Here is a 20,496-nt window from a genome sequence, read left to right as displayed (position 1 = left end):
TCACTCGCTGCCCCGGATATGGAAGTGGCACACAAACAGGTGTGCGGGGAATCTTAAACAAGCGCCTGTCAATTTCAATCAGTGCAATACATTGCCCTGCCCGGAGGCCCCAGGTAGACCAATTACAAACAGACACGCTTTGTGCAGGCTCGAGAAGCAACAGCCCAAGCCCTGGCCCATCTCACTCTATTCAAACTCCCCTCTTTCAGGCGATGGGCGTGTGGAGAAAAAAAGAGCAGAGTTGGACGCATTTGATGTGGATCGATGCACAGAGGGCAAATTGCATTTGGAGCCGTCTATGGATCTGCCCCCCAACCCACCCGCCCCTACTGGGCTGGGTCAATAAGGAACGAGGGAGCAAAGGAAGGGAGTGAAGGGAGGCAGGGCTGCGAAGGATGGATAGAGGTGTGAGATTGGACATGCTGCCTGGTCCACCACAACATGGCTGGTTTGGGGCTAATTGTCCCAGCGGTCGGGCCCATGAGCGAGTGTGCTAGAGCGCCTCATACACAAAGCCTTAACTCAGGGGACATGATGGAGGAGAAAGCATTGTTCAGAGATTCAGTAGTAGCCAGTGCAAACCCCAGGCTTCATAATTGTGCCATTGTTTATCCCCTGCATAGATCAAGAGGGACTTGGGGTGGGGGATCCGTGCGTGACTTCATCAATCATCACAATCATGATGTTATTCATGCTAACACACAGGGGCAGATGTACTAGCACGCTAGCACCTGTTTGTCGTAACGTGCGCATACAAAAACTGCATGGTATGTACGAACAGACCGCACATGGCTAACACCAAATTCTGCCTGCTGCAGAATGATAAGTTGCGTTTTTCTGATGCATTCATGGGAGGGTCAAGGGAAAAGTGTGAGTTTGGGGCGAAATTACAGGAGGAGAAGCACAAGTAGTGACCGAGTTTGTATTCCGCTGTGGATAGGAGAAACTTCCAGAAACAATGGAAGCAGTACTGCAGGCACCATTTCCTCTCATTTTGACCATGTTAAAAACAGTCTTTACTTTAGCTTGCCTTATGTCTTGCTATCTTTTTCTTACTTCGTCCACTATCCCTAGATGCCTGCTACACAGTTAAATGTGTTTAGTACAGCCTCACAAATAAAGTATTTTTCTTTTGAGTGGTATGAAATTACTGCTCTGTATTATCACTCTGTTTGATGACATCTGTCACAACCCACTGCGTCCCTTTTAGTCGTGCAGCGACCATGTGTGGCCTGTATTCTGGGAAGATAATCCCTCTCTACTGACTTATGTACACAACAGTTAAAGATAATGGTTTCAGATATATGTATTTAATAATATAAATGAATATATGTATTCAATATGTATTTAAAGAAGAAATTGTATTTGACTGTGTAACTCATTTTTAGTCTTTGCCTTGTTATGTATGATATGTTCCTATAGTATATTATACTAATCAGCTCATCAAGCACATCATGCTGGAATGAAAGCGGAGACGTTGTTGGGATGATGAAACACAACAGGCAGAATGATAAGCTGTTTCGTTCACACACAGGGTTAGTTTGGTATTGATTGAACACAGTCAGGTGGCCGGCGAAAGTAACATTTATCTTTGTTATTCTCTCTCTCTCTCTCTCTCTCTCTCTCTCTCTCTCTCTCTCTGTCTGTCTGTCTGTCATCTGTGTTGCATCAGGGTGGGAAGATTCCCGTGAGGTGGACCTCCCCCGAGGCCATCGCATACAGGAAATTCACGTCTGCCAGCGACGTGTGGAGCTACGGCATCGTCATGTGGGAGGTGATGTCCTTCGGCGAGAGACCCTACTGGGACATGTCCAACCAAGATGTGAGTGTCCCCATTCCACTCTTCTTATGGAGTCAAGGCCACTTAGAGACAAAACATATGCAGGCCTGAGTAAATTCAGCACAGAACACTGTACAGATGTGCGCTAACGCCCATGTTTGCGCCCAGCTGGCGTTGCTTGTCTGTGTGTGTGTGTGTCTGTGTGGATGTAGGTTTATGGCTACGTGACGGTACGGGGGCTTGGGTAATCTAACAGACGGCCAACTAGGAAAATATAACTGCGTGCAATGAAGCACGTCCCATAAAGATGGAGAATTATACTAGGAGCTTTTTTCCCCAGATTTCATAGATATGGGTCTCTGGGCTAGATTGGCTGCAGGGTTACCATGAAATGGCAGATTTGTCCTGTTCTTTCTGGAGAAAGAGAGAGAGAGAGAAAGTGTCACATGAAGTGCATGTTTGTTTGCCTGTGTGCGTAAGAGACAGTGAGATCAGGAGGGAGAAAGAGTGAGAGAAATAGTGCAAGAGACAGGGAGAGAATGAAAGAGAGAGAGGGATAATAGCGAGAGCGCGGCCAGAGCGGGTGGCGCGGCTGGCTGTCTCGGTGTCCGCTGGAATGAAGCGGGTGCCGCGGGATCCATTGCCTGTGCTCTCTTTAGCCAGCTGCGGGGTCTGGACGCTGCAGGGGAGGCTCCGGCCAGAAGAGCAGATGTGTCATTCTGTGGGCCAAGGAAGGGGTGTGGGGGTGGATGGGTGGGACACTGGGCTGTGTTGGCAGGTCTTATCTTGTGTCACACACATTGCACACACACACACACACACACACACACACACACATGCTGCACATTCACATACACATACACACACATGTGTGTTAACACATGCTGAACAGACACACACACACACACACACACACACACACACACAGAGACATAGGCTATGTTAACCCATGCTGTGTCTTGCCAGCATGCTACTGTAACCACCAGCATTTTTCCCCTTTTAAATATGATTAGCTTAAAAACACTGCCGGTTGTCCTTGAGTTATTTACCTGCAAAGAAGAAAAAATGATGTGACCTGACAGGACAAAGGACAAGCACGGCTATAAAAGCTAAACCAAGAATATTTTGGCTTTTGAATTGCAGCCAAGATCCCACCCCGTAATCAGCGATACGCAATCAGTCTTTCGGCAGACATGAGGAGATTTCAGGGGGGGAAAAAAGGAAGAAATGTGACAAGTGTCAGCTTTTCATTAAAGCACTCTCTTCTTCCTTCTTATAGCCCAGCCAATCAATCATTCGAACAGCAAGATGCTCTTGTCCCTTCAGTAGACCCCCTGTGAACTTGTGCTTAAAAATGCCAAAATGGCAAGGCCCCCCAGGTCCCATGCGTTTCCACGGCGACCTATTCCGCTGCTGACCTGTGAGAAACACCAGATAGTCAGCGCATTAGTTATCACCTCGATATTGGAAGATTCCATGGCCTTTGTGTCTCGTTCTTGGAAACACACAAAGAGATGAGAGAAAGACAGAGAAACAGACTCCAGAGGCCTTTTTCATGCAATGCTCAATGCTAATATAAAATCTCATAAATCTCAGCAACCTTGGGTGGAAACACACACACTCCTCACACAGAGATCTGCACACACACACACACACACACACACACACACACACACACACACACACACACACACACACACACACACACACACTGCACATTCCTGCAATTTCATGCTTTACTGTACCTGGCGGCTTTAGCAAAGTAATTTCAAGCAAGTGGATTATCCAATAGTAGATAAAATGAGGAGGGCGACGAGAAGCTTGCTTAAAATAGGCGCGGGCGTTGAGCAGAAAGAAGCGCCCTTCAGCTCCGTCAACAGCGTGCCAGTGCTAGTGTGTTAGCATGAGTGAGGGCCCTGATTGTTAAATGGGTGGACCAGCCTTGGCACAGCAGGGGAGGTGAAGGGGTGGTGGTGTGGTGGTGTTGTCTGTGCACAGCAGTGCTCAAATCTCCTCACTGATTCACTGCTCTTTGGCCTGGAGGGTCAGCAGATCTGTAAATGATCTGGATGGACAGCGTCTATCCAGTGCTGGCCCACCCTGCCTGTATTTAACTAGGGTGACCAGACGTCCTCTTTTTCCCGGACATGTCCTCTTTTAGAGACCTAAAAAATGCGTCCGGCAGGGATTCCCAAAACGTCCGGGATTTTGACACGTCCCTGTGTGTAGCATTTTCCACGAAGAGACCGAGTGTTGGGAACACAGCAGCGATCAACAACTGACAATATAGCTACTAAGGAGTACCATATGCTATATAAACCCTCGGAATGGCCAACCTATCTCGGTCATGGTGTGTATTATTTTGTAGAAAGGAAATAGTCAGTAGCAATCTATAACACAATTATATTCTTATCCTACATAAACTATGGAAACTATTAAAAAAAACTATTCAATTAAGTGAATAATTTCTTATTTTCATTGGTATTGTTGTCATATACAGATATGCAATGATTTGTGGGTAATATTTTGTTGTCCAATGTCAAGTCTCTATTTGATCATGTGACGAGACGATCTAATTTAGACGCAAAATCTAAACGTCAAGACCTAGAGGCAAAGTACACAGGCAAGCACCTTTCAAACATAAAGGTGGTAATGCATGATATTCTTTTTCAATGGAAAGGATAGCCAGCCAATTCAGCCTCTCCTGCTCCATGCGGCCCCTCAGGTAGGTATTTTTGAGTTTCAATTTGGAAAAAGATCACTCGGCTGTTGCCACTGTCACAGATGTCAGAAACAATAGCAGAGCAGTGCACTGCACACCTTACCGAAGGTGGATTTTAGGGAATGATAATCCACAATCAGCATCTTGGCAAATTGGGAGACTACGGACTGCTAGGCAATCTGCTCCAAAACAGGCCCTGAATGATACGTCGCCGCCGAGCGCCTGTTTCATTGTATATGTGTTTTTCAGATGTTGGTAAAGCTGCTGTGCCGCCGCAACAAATCGTGCCTTTCATACGTGTTTTTAAAGAACCTTTCAGCACTTTGACCGTTTGTTTACATTAGTGTGTAAGAGTGCTATTGTTGATAGCTTTCTTTTGTACATGTCTACTTTCCCAATACAATAGCCGAAGTAACTAATTCGACTGTCCATTTTAAGACATTAATATTAATGAGGAGGCCAGCTATCAGAGTTTGTTGTTGCTTTATCTTTTGCAAAAGGAGAGATGACACAATGGATTATACATAATTACAACATAGGAAAGTTTAACTATTTTATATAGGCTATACAGCCGCGGAAAAAATTAAGAGACCACTTTCAAAAAATTATCAGTTTTTCTTTTTTTACTATTTATTGGTATGTGTTTGAGTAAAATTAACACTTTTGTTTCATTCTATAAACTACTGACAACATTTCTACTGGATTTCAAATAAAAATAATGTCATTTAGAGCATTTTTTGCTGAAAAATGACAATTGGTCAAAATAACAAAAAAAGGAGTTTAAGCATTAGTATTGTGTAGTTTAAGAATCTATATGAACTTGTTTTCTTTGCATTATTCGAGATCTGAAAACATTCCATTTATTTTGCTATTTTGACCAATTGTCATTTTTCTGCAAATAAATGCTCTAAATGACAATATTTTTATTTGAAATTTGGTAGAAATGTTGTCAGTAATTTATAGAATAAAACTAAAATGTTAACTTTACCTTAACTCATACCAATAAATAGTAAAACCAGAGAAACTGATCATTTTGAAGTGGTCTCTTCATTTTTTCCGAGGCTGTATATACACGCCTAATGTGTGTGTGTGTGTGTGTGTGTGTGTGTGTGTCTGTGTGTGTGCGCCTCTTAACTAGTAAATAGTGTGCACTAGGGCCCTTGACAATAGCATGCACGAGGGCCTGTCGTAACTACCCCCCCCCCCCCCGACCGTCACCGCTGAAGTGTCCTCTTTTTCACCATCTCAAATCTGGTCACCCTAATTTAACCAATCATAGGCTCCAGTGCCTGCTGGCCTGTCAGTGACCTGACGGACCTGGAGTCACATTCAGAAAAGCATTTCAGCATTTGCAGAGCTGTTGTGCAATTAAAGTTTGTAAAAGCTAGCTTAGGTGAATCGAAAAATCATGGCAGATTATGACATTTCTCAAATTGGTTAATCTCTGCATATATTTATTTATAGCCCCAATCCTAACCAGACCGTAACCCAAACAGAGGTGTGACTTCTGCCCTCAGAAAACCAATCTTCTCTTGCACTGTTTGGGTGGATTGAAAGGTAGTAGATTATGACAGATCACTGATGGTGTCAATTTCTGGAATGTGCACATGTTTAATATGAATTCCTTATGCTAACCTCAGGCTCTAAGGCTAGCTCAGAGTGTGTAGTTTGTTTATTGTTTATTGTTTATCCTGGATTAAACAACCTGTCATGGTGTTCGCAGGTGATCAACGCTATTGAGCAGGACTATCGCCTGCCCCCGCCCATGGACTGCCCCGCTGCCCTGCACCAGCTCATGCTAGACTGCTGGCAGAAGGACCGCAACGCCCGGCCACGCTTCAATGACAATGTCAACACGCTGGACAAGCTCATCCGCAACCCCACCAGCCTGAAGGCTGTGGCCAGCATGCCCCCTGTGTGAGTAGAGTGTACACATACACACACAAATATGCGCATATGCATATGCATATGCATATGCACATGCAAATACAGACACACATATACACATACTGTACATACACACACACATGTGTCCTTGCATGCCCATACTCTGTAGGCACATACAATCATACACAGACACGCTCACACCCATACACACACACACACACACACTCACACTGTGTCTGTCATAAGGCTCTGCGTGGCGTGATGTTTGTCTCGTCCGGTGGTGTGTTCCCTCCCACAGGCCCTCACAGCCTCTTCTGGACAGGTCTGTCCCGGACTTCAACACCTTTAGCTCAGTGGAGGAGTGGCTGGCTGCCATCAAGATGACTCAGTACAGGGACAACTTCCTCAACTCCGGCTTCACCTCCCTCCAGCTGGTGGCACAGATGACCTCAGAGTGAGATTTCCTCCCTTTCTCTCGATCTCGTTTCTCTCGGTTCTCTCCTCTTCCTCCTCCTTGTTCCGTCACCTTCCAGAAAATTGGGCACCGGGCACAGTGCTGTTGTTTTAGAAGGTCACTCTTCCTGAGGCTTTCTCCACATTAGACAATGACGCTTCACATTTAGCTGGATCGTCACTGTGACAGTGGATAGCCTATCTCAATTACTGCGTTTTTGCATTCTCAGTCTCAGAGATATCTGACTGACTCACACATTTGGAAAGGCTAGCAACTAAGTGAGAGCAGAATATTAATTGAAACAGTTTCAGTTTTTTTGTTGGAAAATTGTCTGGCCAGAACAGCTTGTTTGAAGACAGCTTACATTGTTCTGAGCTGATGGCAGTGGGAGTCTGAAAAGGCTATCTCCAGACAGCAGTGCCTGCCGTGATCTGACTAAATCTAAACGATTGTTTCAACTTTCACTCCCAGATTGGAAAATCTCATTACCTCTCCTTTCTTGCTCTCTCCCTATTTCTCTCTAACTTTCTCTATCTGTCTTTTGCTCTCTCCGGTGTTCCCTCCTCTCGTCTCTCTCTCTCTCTCTTCCTCTCTTTTTTTCATTTTCTCTCTCTCTATCTATCTCTCTGGTCTTCCTTTTTTTGGTCTCTCTCTCCCTTTCCAACCCTTGATGTAATGCAGTCACGCACATACGCAGCGAACATGGGCACGAACAAAGACTGTTGCCTGATAAGATGTGTGATCCGCTGTTAATTAGTAGCCAGGTTATAATCCTTTGCTCAAACACAGACTCGCACACACTCACCGTGCTTTCATGTGCTAATGCACCAAACGCCATGTGCTGCTTCAGACATTCGAGGGAATGGGCGGGAGAGCAGGCCAATGCTCATCGCTCTTCACCAAGGTCTTCTTCAACATCCTCTTATCTGTTTAAAAGCCAGCAGTGTGAATTTACTCTAATTGTCAATTTTGAAGGGGGGTCCAAATGACTTCTGGAGCACCTGATAGTTACTTAAATATTTGTTTGCTCTAGTCTCTTGTGGATCCCCCTCACACACATATACATGTATGCAGGTGTGTGTGTGTGTGTGCAGTGAACTCAAGCACATCAATGCACACATACACACACACACCACAAATCAATTGCTTCCATGTTTGGGGATGTTTGAATATGCCTGTTGATTAGCACATGAATGTAGGCTCCAGGTGTGAGCTGAAGTGTGTGTGTGTGTTTGTGTTTCAGTGGGGTGGGGGTGATGCGTGCTTGTTTTGATCTTAGCTGGAACAGAGGCTGATGTGTGCTTTAGTTGTGTTGTGTTGTGTTGTGCTGCGTGTGTGCATTGATGTGCTTGGGTTCACTGCACACACACACACACCTGCATACATGCACATTGACACACATACTGTAGATGTGAACACACACTCGACACACACAGACAAACACACACATACTGTGTATATATCTCCCTTTGCATGTCTTGACCACCTCTGCCTTTGCTCCAGGGACCTGCTGAGGATTGGAGTGACGCTAGCCGGCCACCAGAAGAAGATCCTCAACAACATCCAGTCCATGCAACTGCAGGTGAGCCAGTCGCCGACGACGCTGGCATGACTACAGCAGTCACCCGGCGACGGCATCGGGACAGGGATGGGTACCGGAATGGGCACTGGGACCGGGAGCGTCCGCCGGAGTCGCCCACGCGCGACCCCTGACCTGTCACCCGAACGCGCCAGGGTGGAGACCATCATCTTAATCTGAGGAGCCCCTACACATTCTGAAGAGAGAGAGAGTGGAGAGAGGAGAGGAAAGGAGGGAGAGAGAGAAAGACCTAGAGACCTGAGAGGAGAGGAGCCCTTTCATCTTCAATGGGTAGATGGCCCGCTGGAATCACATGCTCCAAAACACAAGTGCACATCCAGCTATCAGCTGGCCAACGCGCAAGCCAGCCTGCTAGCCAGTCCATCAAGTAGCCTGGAATCTGTCCCCAGCCCAGCCAGGGCAAGATTTTAAACACGAACACCAAGAGAATCAAACATCACAGGATAACTAAAACCCGAGAGGGAGGCAGGCTGAGCATGGAGAGGAAAATGCTGATTTTTTTTTTCATTCACTCCTGATACTCCAGATGGTTTCTTGTTCCAATTTCCTTTTTTTTTGGCAACATCAAAGAAATATAATGAAACGAAGACAGTGTTATTATTTTCGGTCCATTTGTACGAAAAAAAAGAGACACAGATACCTCTTCAGTCTTTTCACTTTCACTGCTACACACTACCTGTGTATTCCTAGGATTGTGGGCTTTGCCAAAGGACTCTTCAAATGCCCACTTCCAGATTCTAGTCCATTTAAGGGGTGGGAGGGATATATATATAAATATGTGTGTATATCTCTGAATAAATATGAATATATCTTCAGAAATAAATCTTCATATTGAAGGTGACATGTAATTAATATATATGTAAATACTGTCTCTGCTTGCATTTTTGGCAAAGACGTGTTGGCTGGAGCGAAATGGACAGATAAGAGACCCGCCGCCTATTGGGGACAAAGCCGAAGTCCTTGTTGACTTCCGTACATCATTGTGAAAGAACTCATGGACAAATTTTGGACAGACGCCAATGGCCCTGTTCAACGTTGTATAAAGCCGATTTAGTTGTCTATAGAAATGTGTATGGGAGAAAAAAAGAGCATAATGTTCAATGATCCATGCCTAGATAGTGACTTTCTCTCTGGCCCTGGCCTGGCGCGGATCTGGCCTGGTTCGGAGTTGGTGTATATCTGTCTAGGTGCTTATTCTGGGTGTTTTCCATGCTGTGCTTCGCTGGCTGACACTCGCTTGTACAGAAACCTTTTTTCCTTTTTAGTGCTTTCTCTCTTGTTTAATGTTTTAAGTGCTTGGAGGTGTTGAGAACAGTTGGGACAGTCAGGTCAATGCTGCCCAAACGCTCTGGTACGTACGTAACTACACGTCGATGTTGCACTGTTAATATACTGTAATAATGTTCGTCCTACAGGGTCCTCAACACTAAATGTCTGAAAAAGTGTTTACAAAAAAAAAAATGTTTTAGTGTCAGATGCTGGTTAAGCAGGAGGGGAGGGGGTAAAAAAAACAGAACAGCAAAAGTGCTCAGTATCATTCAGCATCAGGACATGAACACCTTGCATTTTAATGCAGAAAAATTACCTGTCATTGTAGGTTACCCTCAGCCCCAGTGATATTAAGCTGAACGCGCTTTGGCTAACGCGGAGGGAGGCACAGTCAAGCACGGCCATGAGTAGACTGGCTAACACAGACACACACACACACACACACACACACACACACACACACACACACACACACACACACCGTCTGAACATGAGGAGGGGAGAGGAACATCTGGGCATGGCTCAGCCAACAGACGCCCAATGCCATCTCAATGAGCACACTCACTTAAACAGTTACATAGAGCCTTCATCTCTCTCTCTCTCTCTCTCTCTCTCTCTGTCTCTCTCTCTGCTGGCCCGGTCCATTCCAATCTGGTCTGGTTCGGTCTGGTGGTCTGGTAGTCTCACTGGGGACGGTACTGACTAAGTGGTCTCCCCTTCTGTTGCCATGGTGAACTAGTTTGCCGTGTCAGAGGGAAGGAGTGTTCTTAAATTCACTCTGCTCATTGGGGTTCATCTTCCAAATATATATATATATATATATATATATATAGGGAAATAGATGGTGACAGGCGCTGAGGTTGTGGCCTGGGAGTTAATGAGACTCAGGGAGAATGTTTGAGAGAAAGACAAAGGAGAGAGAGAGCTGATGATGTGATGTTTTTTATTTGTCAGTACTGTCACGCTACAGCCTGGGCCTTGCTCTAGCTAACCTCTTCCGTTCCCGTGCCAACTGCTTTTCTTTCTATTCATATTTTGTTTCCATTCCTGCGGGGAAGCTGGGCATAAGATAGAGAGGTCCACCTTGTGCCCTGGAGCGAGAGACTGATGACAGGCCATTAGCAGATTATTGAGTATCTTCACCCTCAACTGCAATGGGAGAGATCCAGATCATTTGTTCAGTGGGGCTAGCATAGCCAAGCTGTCTCTATATCTCTATGACTGCATTAGCCTGGTTAAAGGATGGCTGACTTTTCTCCGGTTGTGACGTGATGGTGTGGCTTAGTGATGGTTGGGGGAGGGGGTGTTGACCACCTGATGAGTCTCCCTCTCATCCCCTTCTTCACACATGTGACACCTCGGCCTATGAGTGACCGATGTTCTGCCATCCTTACGTACACACACACACACACACACACACAAACACACTGATGGAAGAGCCCAGCTCGTAATGAAGAGCGAGAGGGCTGAGAACTGTCAGCACAGGCCCTGGAGGGAGGGACAGGGGAGGGAGAGAGAGAAGTAGAGAGAGAGGAGGGAAGGATAGAGAGAACAAAGAGATTGAGCAGGAGGTAGAGAGTGAGAGGGCAGTGTGAATAGAAGAACTGACGGACCCACTGGGCTTTCCCCAGTTTCTGCCTAACCCCCAGATTTTAATGAGCACCTGACACAATGAGTGAGTGACACGTCTCTGGGAGTACTCTCACACTAGCCCAGCCGGGACCTGAGCCATTGTGCGGGTTGGTTCTGACGGACTCCACAGGGACTGCTTCAAGCAAGTTCACACTAAAGTACCAGTGGGAGACGACCGTCAAACCCAAAATGAATTGATTCATGGCATGCATTGTGTGTGTGTGTGTTGGGGGCGGGGGGGTGGGGGGATGTCTGAAATGACAGTTTAATGAAAAACAGAAAATGTATAATTTATATTTAAATGTCGGTACGTATGACTTTTTTTTTTCCATGTGTGTATGGGGAGATTGTCATCACTACATGAAAGGTTATCCTCTATTCCTTCAGCTCTGACTGACAGAGTCATGGATCTGTCTATTTGATTTCTTTCTTCAGCCTCTTTGGCGGTGTAACAGGGAGTTCTTTCAGTAACCCACTCAGGCCATTTATCTTTCTATGGGGTAATGGACCATATTGATTAGACTCTAATTTTCACCCGACTATGCCTGAAGCAGAGAAGAGTGGCCTTTGCTGGATTATATCGGATGGCGAGACCTGAGGGTGAGGGGGGCCTCACTTTGGGGCCATGCAGCAGTGCAGACATCAGGCTAACATGCTAAACTGAACTTCTACAAGGGGATTGTGTGTGTGTGTGTGTGTGTGTGTGTGTTCTTTACAGGATATACCTGTATTTTGTATTCAGGCTTTTGTTTTTCTTGAATCCCTGAAAAATCACTGAGCGAGTGAGAGAGGTGGAGAAAGAAGGAGGTGGACACTTAAAGCATGGCATGGACAAACTCACTGTACAATAACTACCAGATGAAGGACCAGAACTCCCCCAACCCAGCCCACCCCCCTACTTTGTGTCTTTCTGTATAGTTAACACTTGTTTATTGTGATGAGTATGTCAGAGTTTGTATCTGTAACTTTCTGAGAAATATTGTATTAAAAAAAAACATGCACTCAATAAAAGCCCTTGGAAAAATTCACACAGTGTTCACCCCCTGTCATAATATATAACTGCTTGCAACGATTACTGCCTTCTATTCTTTTCACTTCTCTCTTTTTTCCCCTTTTCTTCTTGTTCTTGTAGTAGTCAGTGTGGGACGTAGTTGTTTTGCGTTGGCACTGAGGATATGGATTAATAATGTAGCAGGGCTGTCAATGGAGTGAATAAAAATGGCCGGTACAGTAACGCCTGCCGTGGATGCCGCCGGTGCTCTGGGTGGAACAAGCACCTGTCATCTCACGAGTCATCAACGACTGTTTCCAGACAGCGGCGCGGTGAGTGAAAGCCGAACGGTGCAGCACTGTGCTTCAAAGCCATCAGCTCTAAATAAATTACCTGTCACTTTGAATGCATATGAACTTTCGAAAGGAAATCACTCAGAAAGCAGCATGCAGAAAATTGACAATATTTAGACAAACCGCTGGATATTAGGCAGTCTAACCACCCCCCACCCCCCTTACCCCATACTCCCTCATCCAAACACACACAAACGCATATACAACAACACACATCCAAACAGACACACACGCATAAAGAATACACATACCCACAACTTGCCCCTCTCCCCCAAGCTTTTGTTCCAACAGTGAACTATTAGTAGACCTGAGACGGATCCACTGTTTTGTGCTGGCAGGGTGTGTGTGCTTCAGGTCCCTCAGAGGGGGACAGCATTAGAGTATAACGATGAAAGATAATGAGCTGACGCGGGAGATGTGGCAAGATGGCCAACTTTCACAGCCCCCCCCCCCCCCCCCCCCCCCCCTCAGTATCAGTAGAACTAACAACATGACTTACATTGTATTGTAACCTTTTGTTTGTCCACTTCTGATATTAAATATAGAGTCTTCGTTGGCATTTGACAAACTTAATAAAGCTGAACTTATTTATCTCTCAGTATCTGCCTCCCTATCCACCCACAACAACACCCCACCATCCCCAAAGCACCCAACAGCAGGGCTGGGTTTCCCGCGTCTTTTATTTTATTAGCCAGCTGGATTACCTGTTTTATTCCACATGACACATCATTACTCAGGAAAGGGGATCTTAATGGAAAAGACCACAGCAAGGTCACAGTGATAGCTTAATTGCGCCCCCACAAGTGCAGTAATTGTCATTTATCCATTTTTAATGGCTATTTATAGAGGCAATTCTCCCCACGACTCACTTTCGAAAGCTTTTATTTTAATTGATATGTTATCTTAATTGATGTAATTAAAATGGAGGGAATGTATGCACAAGGAAGAATACATGACTTAAAAATGCCGCAGTAGACAGGAGTGTCGAGAAGTGAGTAACCACATATTAAAGTGTGCTCTGTTTGTCACAGGGCGTTTTTTATGAGGCTGCGCATTCCTTTCCAGATGTCAATATACTTCATGTAGTACTCATGCCATTAAGAAATCACTGCAGAAAAATATTCCCTTTACAAATATTCACAGGACAATCACTGGCAGATGAGGACTGTCTCCCAGGCGTGAGATTGGTGTTGCCGAATAATTAATAAGCTAATGAGTGAGAAAGAAATAAAGTGATCGAGAGGAGGAAGAAACAAAGACAAAGAAAGAAAGAAAGAAAGAAAGAAAGACATCATCATATTTTGACAGCATTATAGAAACTACTAGAACTCCTACTAGCACTTTCCAAGTTCGATTTGCTAGGGTTTGGCTACTGTAATGTGTGGTAGGGAATATGGCAAAAAGCTATTTTACAACACAAGTGATTTCTATGCCATTTCATCAGAATGAGGCTAAAAACAACCCTTATTTCATGGTTGTAATCTGTTTATAGACAATACAGCATCAGCATTATGCTTTAATCAATAACATGTCATAGCAATGCATTCTTTTGTGTATTATCTCTTGAAATAGCCATTTAGCGCATTCTAACATCACAAAAAGTATTAGTCATTTGTATTTGGTTGACAGCTAAAGTTGACAGTTTCCTGTCTAAAGCTTTAGGGATAGCTTTAAATAAACCGCTATTCATACTGTCCTTGGCGAGACAAGAATAGAATATGGACATGCACTAAAATGTCTAGTTTGAAAACACAATAGACCGCTTTCCTTCTATGCCAGCGAAGTAACAAGCAATGACAACAAGCAATGAGCAGCATTTTAGATGTCAGAGGTCCTGCTGTCTTTGGATGACCCTGACAATGTTGATTAGAAATGGGTTAGAAAAGATGTCATATTTGGATCCATTTTATGCAAACTTATACATCATGGATAGCCATGTGAAGGTGAGCAGCCACTAGGACACGTCCTTACTGAAACAAAGGGTGCTATCTTTCAAAGAGGTTTTCAATGTTTGACTTGTTGCAAATTGATGTTAATTAGCTATGTGTTTAGTCTAGTTTTAATCCAGTGCAATTGTTCCAGACCAGAATGGCGGGAGTGTTAACAAAGAGCATTTTTTCTAAGGTTAGAAAATCATTTGTTTCCACAATGGTCTCTACCTCAACGCACTCTGTTTTATCCAGTGTGCATGGTCGGAATACCCTTCTTCCAAGTGTAATTGCACTTTGTGTGTGTGTGTATTTGTGTGTGTGTGTGTATACACCTACCCACAGCAGTGCTAATACCATGTTCTTTTTAATGCTGCAGTGCATTTAATCAAAACAACTGAACAAAAATAAGGATGAGTCATTATCCTTTCCTTTGATCAAGGTTACATCTCAAATGATGCATTACTCATTACAAGCCCCCTTCTCGTGGTCCAGATTTGTTGAGTCTGCCTATTTGTTTTTTAATACCTCCCACTTGGTGGGTTAAGTGATTGTTACCTTGACAGTGCATTCATATTTTCCCCTGTCCCTATAAAGGCTTTATCCGTGTAGGAATCTTGTTTTGGTGGTAGCAGAATGTAATTTCCACCCTATGATATACTTAGATGCTATGTGTCGAGTTTATGGATTGCGTTTTTAAGTCTTTTCATGGAATGAAAGTAGTTTTTTCCTTCTCATTCATTCAATTTAAAATCAGGTGACGTGCAGAATTACCTTGTCTGTATCACGGACGGAGAAGTTTGAGTCTGTGAGAGGTGGAGAAAAAAAAAACATCTAAACTCTGGGTCGAATCAGATCTGGATTCTCTGCGGAGTTCATCAAATTTAATTACGGTACATATAATTATCCAAAGCAATCTTCAGTGAGGTAGGAATAATCGTTTCAAGGGATATGTGGGCACCTGCAGGGACGTATGGTAATTTAGTGACGGTGTAAGGTGACAGGAGTGGGGGGAGGTAGGCAGAGCTGGGCCCATTTGGTCCGACCATTATGGCTTCGTCCTGGGGGAGAATGGGGGTGGTGGAGGTAGAGTTGGTTGGCACATTGCGGCCTGTCATTTGTCATGTAGTGGGAAAATGGATTAAAAAACAGCCAAAGAGAACTGACAGATTCTGGCACCCCTCCTGCAGCGGCCCCCATGTTGGCCGAAAAAAAGAGTGGCAGAGAAGTGGCGTTGTTAAATAGAATGGTGGACGCTGCTGGATAGCTCTAGGAGATATTGCTGATGTTGGCACACACACGTAGCCAATAGATGTTCAGGCTGAATAGTATTGACTGTTGCTTTATAAGTTGGTTTGCCCCCCTCCCCAGAGAGAGGAGTCAAGGTTTAATTGCTCAGTGATTGTCTAGAAACTGTAGAGTCTGCAAATGAGAATGGAAGGTAATCTGAATTGAAACTACTGAAAAATGGCATAGCTAGGCTATAAGCAAATATGAAGGAACCAACCTGTCAAAGACTCTAAAAGATGGATATGTAATTCATATGTACCTTATACTCTGTTCATCAGCTATTATGAGTATAAATTTGTTTTTGAAATCCTTGCCTTGTTTTATAACACACCTGATTATTCTGACCTGTGTGAAGAAAAAAATCTTATTTAAAGCAGCGAAAGGCAAATGGAGGTCTGTGAGAAAAGGTTGCCAAGATGGGCAAGAGATCAAGCTCTCTAATTGGCTGCGCTTCCCAGGGGGGTGGGGTGCTTTTGTGGGTGGGGAGGTGGGCGACGACCCTATTCACATACCCCTGCTGAATCTAATCCTGCACCAAGCCCATTTTCAGCTCAGTCCTCGTCGATTCCTCCCCCGAAAAATCAATGAAATATTTTCCCACAGAAATGATGTGGAAAATGTGAAAGATCTGCATTCAAGGTCCTTCCCTGCCATCCTAATTAGACTACACAAAAGGGTCCTTTGTGAGTTTTTTTTGTTGTTTTTTTATGTGGTCTTTTTTCATGGAGAAGAAGAAGAAGAGTCCATGCCAAGGTCAGTTGAATCCCACCCTCCTCTCTCCCCACCACCACCCTCTCCAACTCCCCCCCCCCCCCCCCCCCCCACACCCTTCAGAAGCTTTAAACCCACTTTTGAACCCCCTTTAAAGAGGCATGGCGATTGACTCAGTGACATCACCACTCCTTTGGTGCTTGCAACGCTGAGCTCACTGTGTGTGTGTGTGTGTGTGTGTGTGTGTGTGTGTGTGTGTGTGTGTGTGTGTGTGTGTGTGTGTGCGTGTGTGCGTGTGTGCGTGTGTGCGTGTGTGTGTGTGTGTGTGTGTAGAAGGGGGAGGGGGGCACAGTCTGCGGCACTCGTTGTCTGACTTCAGACATGACTGCATCATCTCACCACTTCAGAGCTCTCGAGAAGCGTCTCGGGTGCAGCTTTGCTCTCTCCCAGTCGAGTCTGCTTTGAGAGTCAAATCGGCCGCTCCGCTTCAGGCCTCAGTTTATCTCCACCACTTTCTACCCACATTACAGCCAGTCAGACACAATCCACAGGCAAAACAGCTAGAAGCGAGCCTAAACAGTTTTCCATTTTTTAATCTCACAAACTGTCCATTTGAAAAAGCGATTGTGTGCTCCAGAACATCATCTTCTGGATATAGAGCAGTAAGACCTGATAAACCAAGTAAATCATCCAACGTAAAATTATAAACTAAAAACGAAACCAAATCTAGCATTGCCAAATTAACATCCATGGATAGTTTCTTCTGTCGCACAGTCAATCCATTGACGACGGAGCCAAATCATGGTGCTGAGGGGAAAAGTCATTGCTGCATTATTGCACTGGCCGTCTACTCCGCCAGGGGCTAAACAGTCTGGCCCAAAAGTGCTACGGCAGAAATGTATCCAGCCCAAACCGCAGTAACTTTGCAATAAAACACATCATCATCATGCAGTAGCCGTCACCTGGCAAGGCCACACTAATCATCCAGCTTATTTTAAGAGCTCATTTGTTCCCCCAAAAACCACCAGCTTTTCCATGAGTCAGTTAGCAGCCGTCGATCAGCAATGCCTGAGCTGAGCAGTAGACACCACAGGCTGCAGCACTGATTAGGATGTGGGTTTAAGGAAGACATGCAGCCATTACTGTCTGGGTGCTGGGGACAACTTTATTTCCTCCCCGGAAAGCGGGAGGAAAAGAGCCATCCTCATGACAGCAGGCCGTAGTCGGACGCCATCACTAGAGGGTGAGCTGCAGAAGACAGGCTAAGGGTCTCTCCTGGGAGCGCTGACGAGGTTCAATGTTTAAGAGGAAAAAGGAAACCTTGGAGTGGCATTTTACACCCACACACACACACACACACACACACATAAACACAGACAAACACAGACACCTGTGCCAACACACACACACATAAACACAGAGGCTTTGTTTGGGCGATTCTTTTTTGACAGACAGGTATCCACACATGTTTATTTTTGGCACGTGGTATTCTTCACACCTTCTCCGTGGCCAGCGTCCCTCCTTGAGGCGAGTGTGACAGGTGACAGAAATAGAGAGTGGCAGGGCCAGCCTTGTCTGGCCTCGGCTTTCCCGTCTGCTTTGTAATTCAACTTGGCGATCGGATCCCTGGACTGATTGTTTATACGCAAGCAGAGGCAGACTCCACACCAGTGCTGTGCAGCTTTTTCTGCAATTAGCTGGGCAGCTCATGAGAATTTAATGGACTCTCTCTCTCTCTCTGCTCTTTCTTTCTTTCTGTCTCTCTCTGCCTCTCTCTCTCTTTCTCTCACTTATTAAGGATTCTAAGGAAATCTGCACCGCTTTTGAGTAAGACGGCTGAACCCAGTGCTCTGTCAGAAGGAGTTTAAACATCACCTCCAAATGAGATGCAACACAGCCCAGAACCTCTGAACGTTTGGGAGTGTGGTCCCAGTGGTGCATCGCAGAGAGGAGATAGCTAATGGTTTATGAATGCTCCCCCCCAACCCCCTCAACCCTACCCCAGCCCAGCCCCGCCGCCCCTGCCCTCCGTGCCTTCCCCTCCTGCCATATCTGAACGCAGTGCTTCGCACTGGGACTTTATTAGGGCCGATGAAAGGCATGCCATATGATGATTGAATTTCAGCCGAAGAATCAAGCAACCCCAACCCCCTACACACACACACACACACACACACACACTCATTCACCAGCACCCCCGCTCAACTCCTGTAAAGTTTCCTGCCACCAACTCAGGAGCGTTTGAAGACCTGTATGAATTATTTAGCTGCCCGAGGGCTCTGGTGAACCACTCCCCACTGGCAATCACTGCATGTGATGTTTGAGAAATAAGGGTGCAAAACCCCTGCTTTTCTTCCCTCTCACCTTGGGTATTGTTCCCTGCCTTAGGCTTCCATGGTCTTCTTCAGTGATCTAATGAAAGAGCGGTGGCTTTTCATTTCCCTCTAGTCATTATGTCATGGTCTATTACTGTAGCATTAACACTCTCATTACTGTTGCATGACAACTCACATTTCATCGTAGCCTTTAAAATGCACTTTGTAGGTACTGTATAAAACATGGGTTGCACAAGATTTTGTAGTTGGTGTAACCAGTCTGTAACCAGTACAAGAAAAGATACTGAACGTTCGCCAAGATATTAAAAAAATATATATATTTGAATTTTTTTCTCTTTTTAAAAACACAATACGTGTAAAAATAATAAAAACAAAGAGAACAAAACACCATGGTATTTAAGAGGTTGTGATGCTGAAGTGAAGTGAAGTTCAAGCTTAACATGCATCTCTGCAGAGAGGTGCTATGACCCAAAAATCCTGCACCTTTGCTCATGTAAACAAATTCGAATTCGAACCTTGCGGCATTCACACAAAAGCACACTGTGTGTGTGTGTGTGTGTGTGTGTGTGTGTGTGTGTGTGTGTGTGTGTGTGTGTGTGTGTGTGTGTGTGTGTGTGTGTGTGTGTGTGTGTGTGTGTGTGTGTGACTGAGTGACTGAGTGAGTGAGTGATGAGTGAGTGAGTGAGAGAGAGAGAGAGGTAACCAGGAGCCAGCTCTGGCAGCCGCTGTGAAAGATGACACTCCTCAACCGCCCTAAGCCCGCTGATATAAGAAATCATAACTAAGGGATTTACAGTGATCCAGCCCTCTGCGCTGACCTGGCAGAAAGGCCTGGCCTGACCAAGGTGCGTAACTGAGCTGTGTGTATGTGAGTGTGACAGGGTAAGTGTGTGTGTTTATGTGTGTGTGTATGTGTGTTTGTGTGTGTGATTGGAGTTTGTAAATGTTTATTGAAGCTTAAGGGTGCCACTCAGCCCTGACCAGAGTCGCAAGACTCCAGCCCCTGGCTATTAACAGCAGCTCTCGGAGCAGCCCCAGATTAACACAGAAGGCATTGCCGGCCTATAGAAGCGCTCCACACTGTGCCTCTGTTCCAATAAAAGAGGAAGAACATCTCCAATCTCTTAGATGTGCACTGACTGTCTGGGAGTGCATCTGCACTCTGTATCGTACAGTAGTAGCGCTCTAAATGGAAGGTACTAACCTGGGTGGGCACATTGAACTTGTATTCTTTTAGCTTTGATCCCCACCATCGTTCATTGGTTCGGGGACATTCACATTTACACTTTGAGGTACAGCGGTGCCAACTGTCTCACCTCTCACTCAGTAGATAATTTAAAGCCTGGGTAAGTTTGAAAAAGAGTGTATTCAGAGCTCCGTAACACTGTAGCTAATAGGGTCTTACACACCCCGGGAACCTTTTCTCAGCATCTCTTTTAATTGATGAGTGAAAAAAAAATGCTTTCACTTGGCTGCATTTCATTTAGTGGTACGCAGTGTTTAATATGCACACACACTCAGAATTCATGTCGTGTTTGCAGTG

The 20,496-nt window shown here is 45.1% G+C and overlaps 1 protein-coding gene across 2 annotated transcripts in view; it reads left to right on the top strand.

Moving 5' to 3' along the window:
- The window catches only part of ephb1 (EPH receptor B1), a gene marked incomplete at both ends in the record, with an annotated part of 174,960 nt that extends 166,505 nt beyond the window's left edge, over positions 1–8,455 (top strand). For both annotated transcript variants that reach the window (XM_080836783.1, XM_080836782.1), the window contains 4 exons: positions 1,673–1,822; positions 6,226–6,419; positions 6,688–6,843; positions 8,347–8,455. In XM_080836783.1, coding sequence (XP_080692909.1) covers positions 1,673–1,822; positions 6,226–6,419; positions 6,688–6,843; positions 8,347–8,455 — 609 coding nt within the window. The remainder of the gene's footprint in view (positions 1–1,672; positions 1,823–6,225; positions 6,420–6,687; positions 6,844–8,346) is intronic.
- Positions 8,456–20,496: the final 12,041 nt, after the last annotated feature.

This window comes from Sprattus sprattus (assembly GCF_963457725.1).
Source record: "Sprattus sprattus genome assembly, chromosome: 4".
Lineage (NCBI taxonomy): Eukaryota > Metazoa > Chordata > Actinopteri > Clupeiformes > Clupeidae > Sprattus > Sprattus sprattus.
The sequence above is the reverse complement of the archived record's forward strand: the minus strand, read 5'-3'. Positions and strand labels throughout refer to the sequence as shown.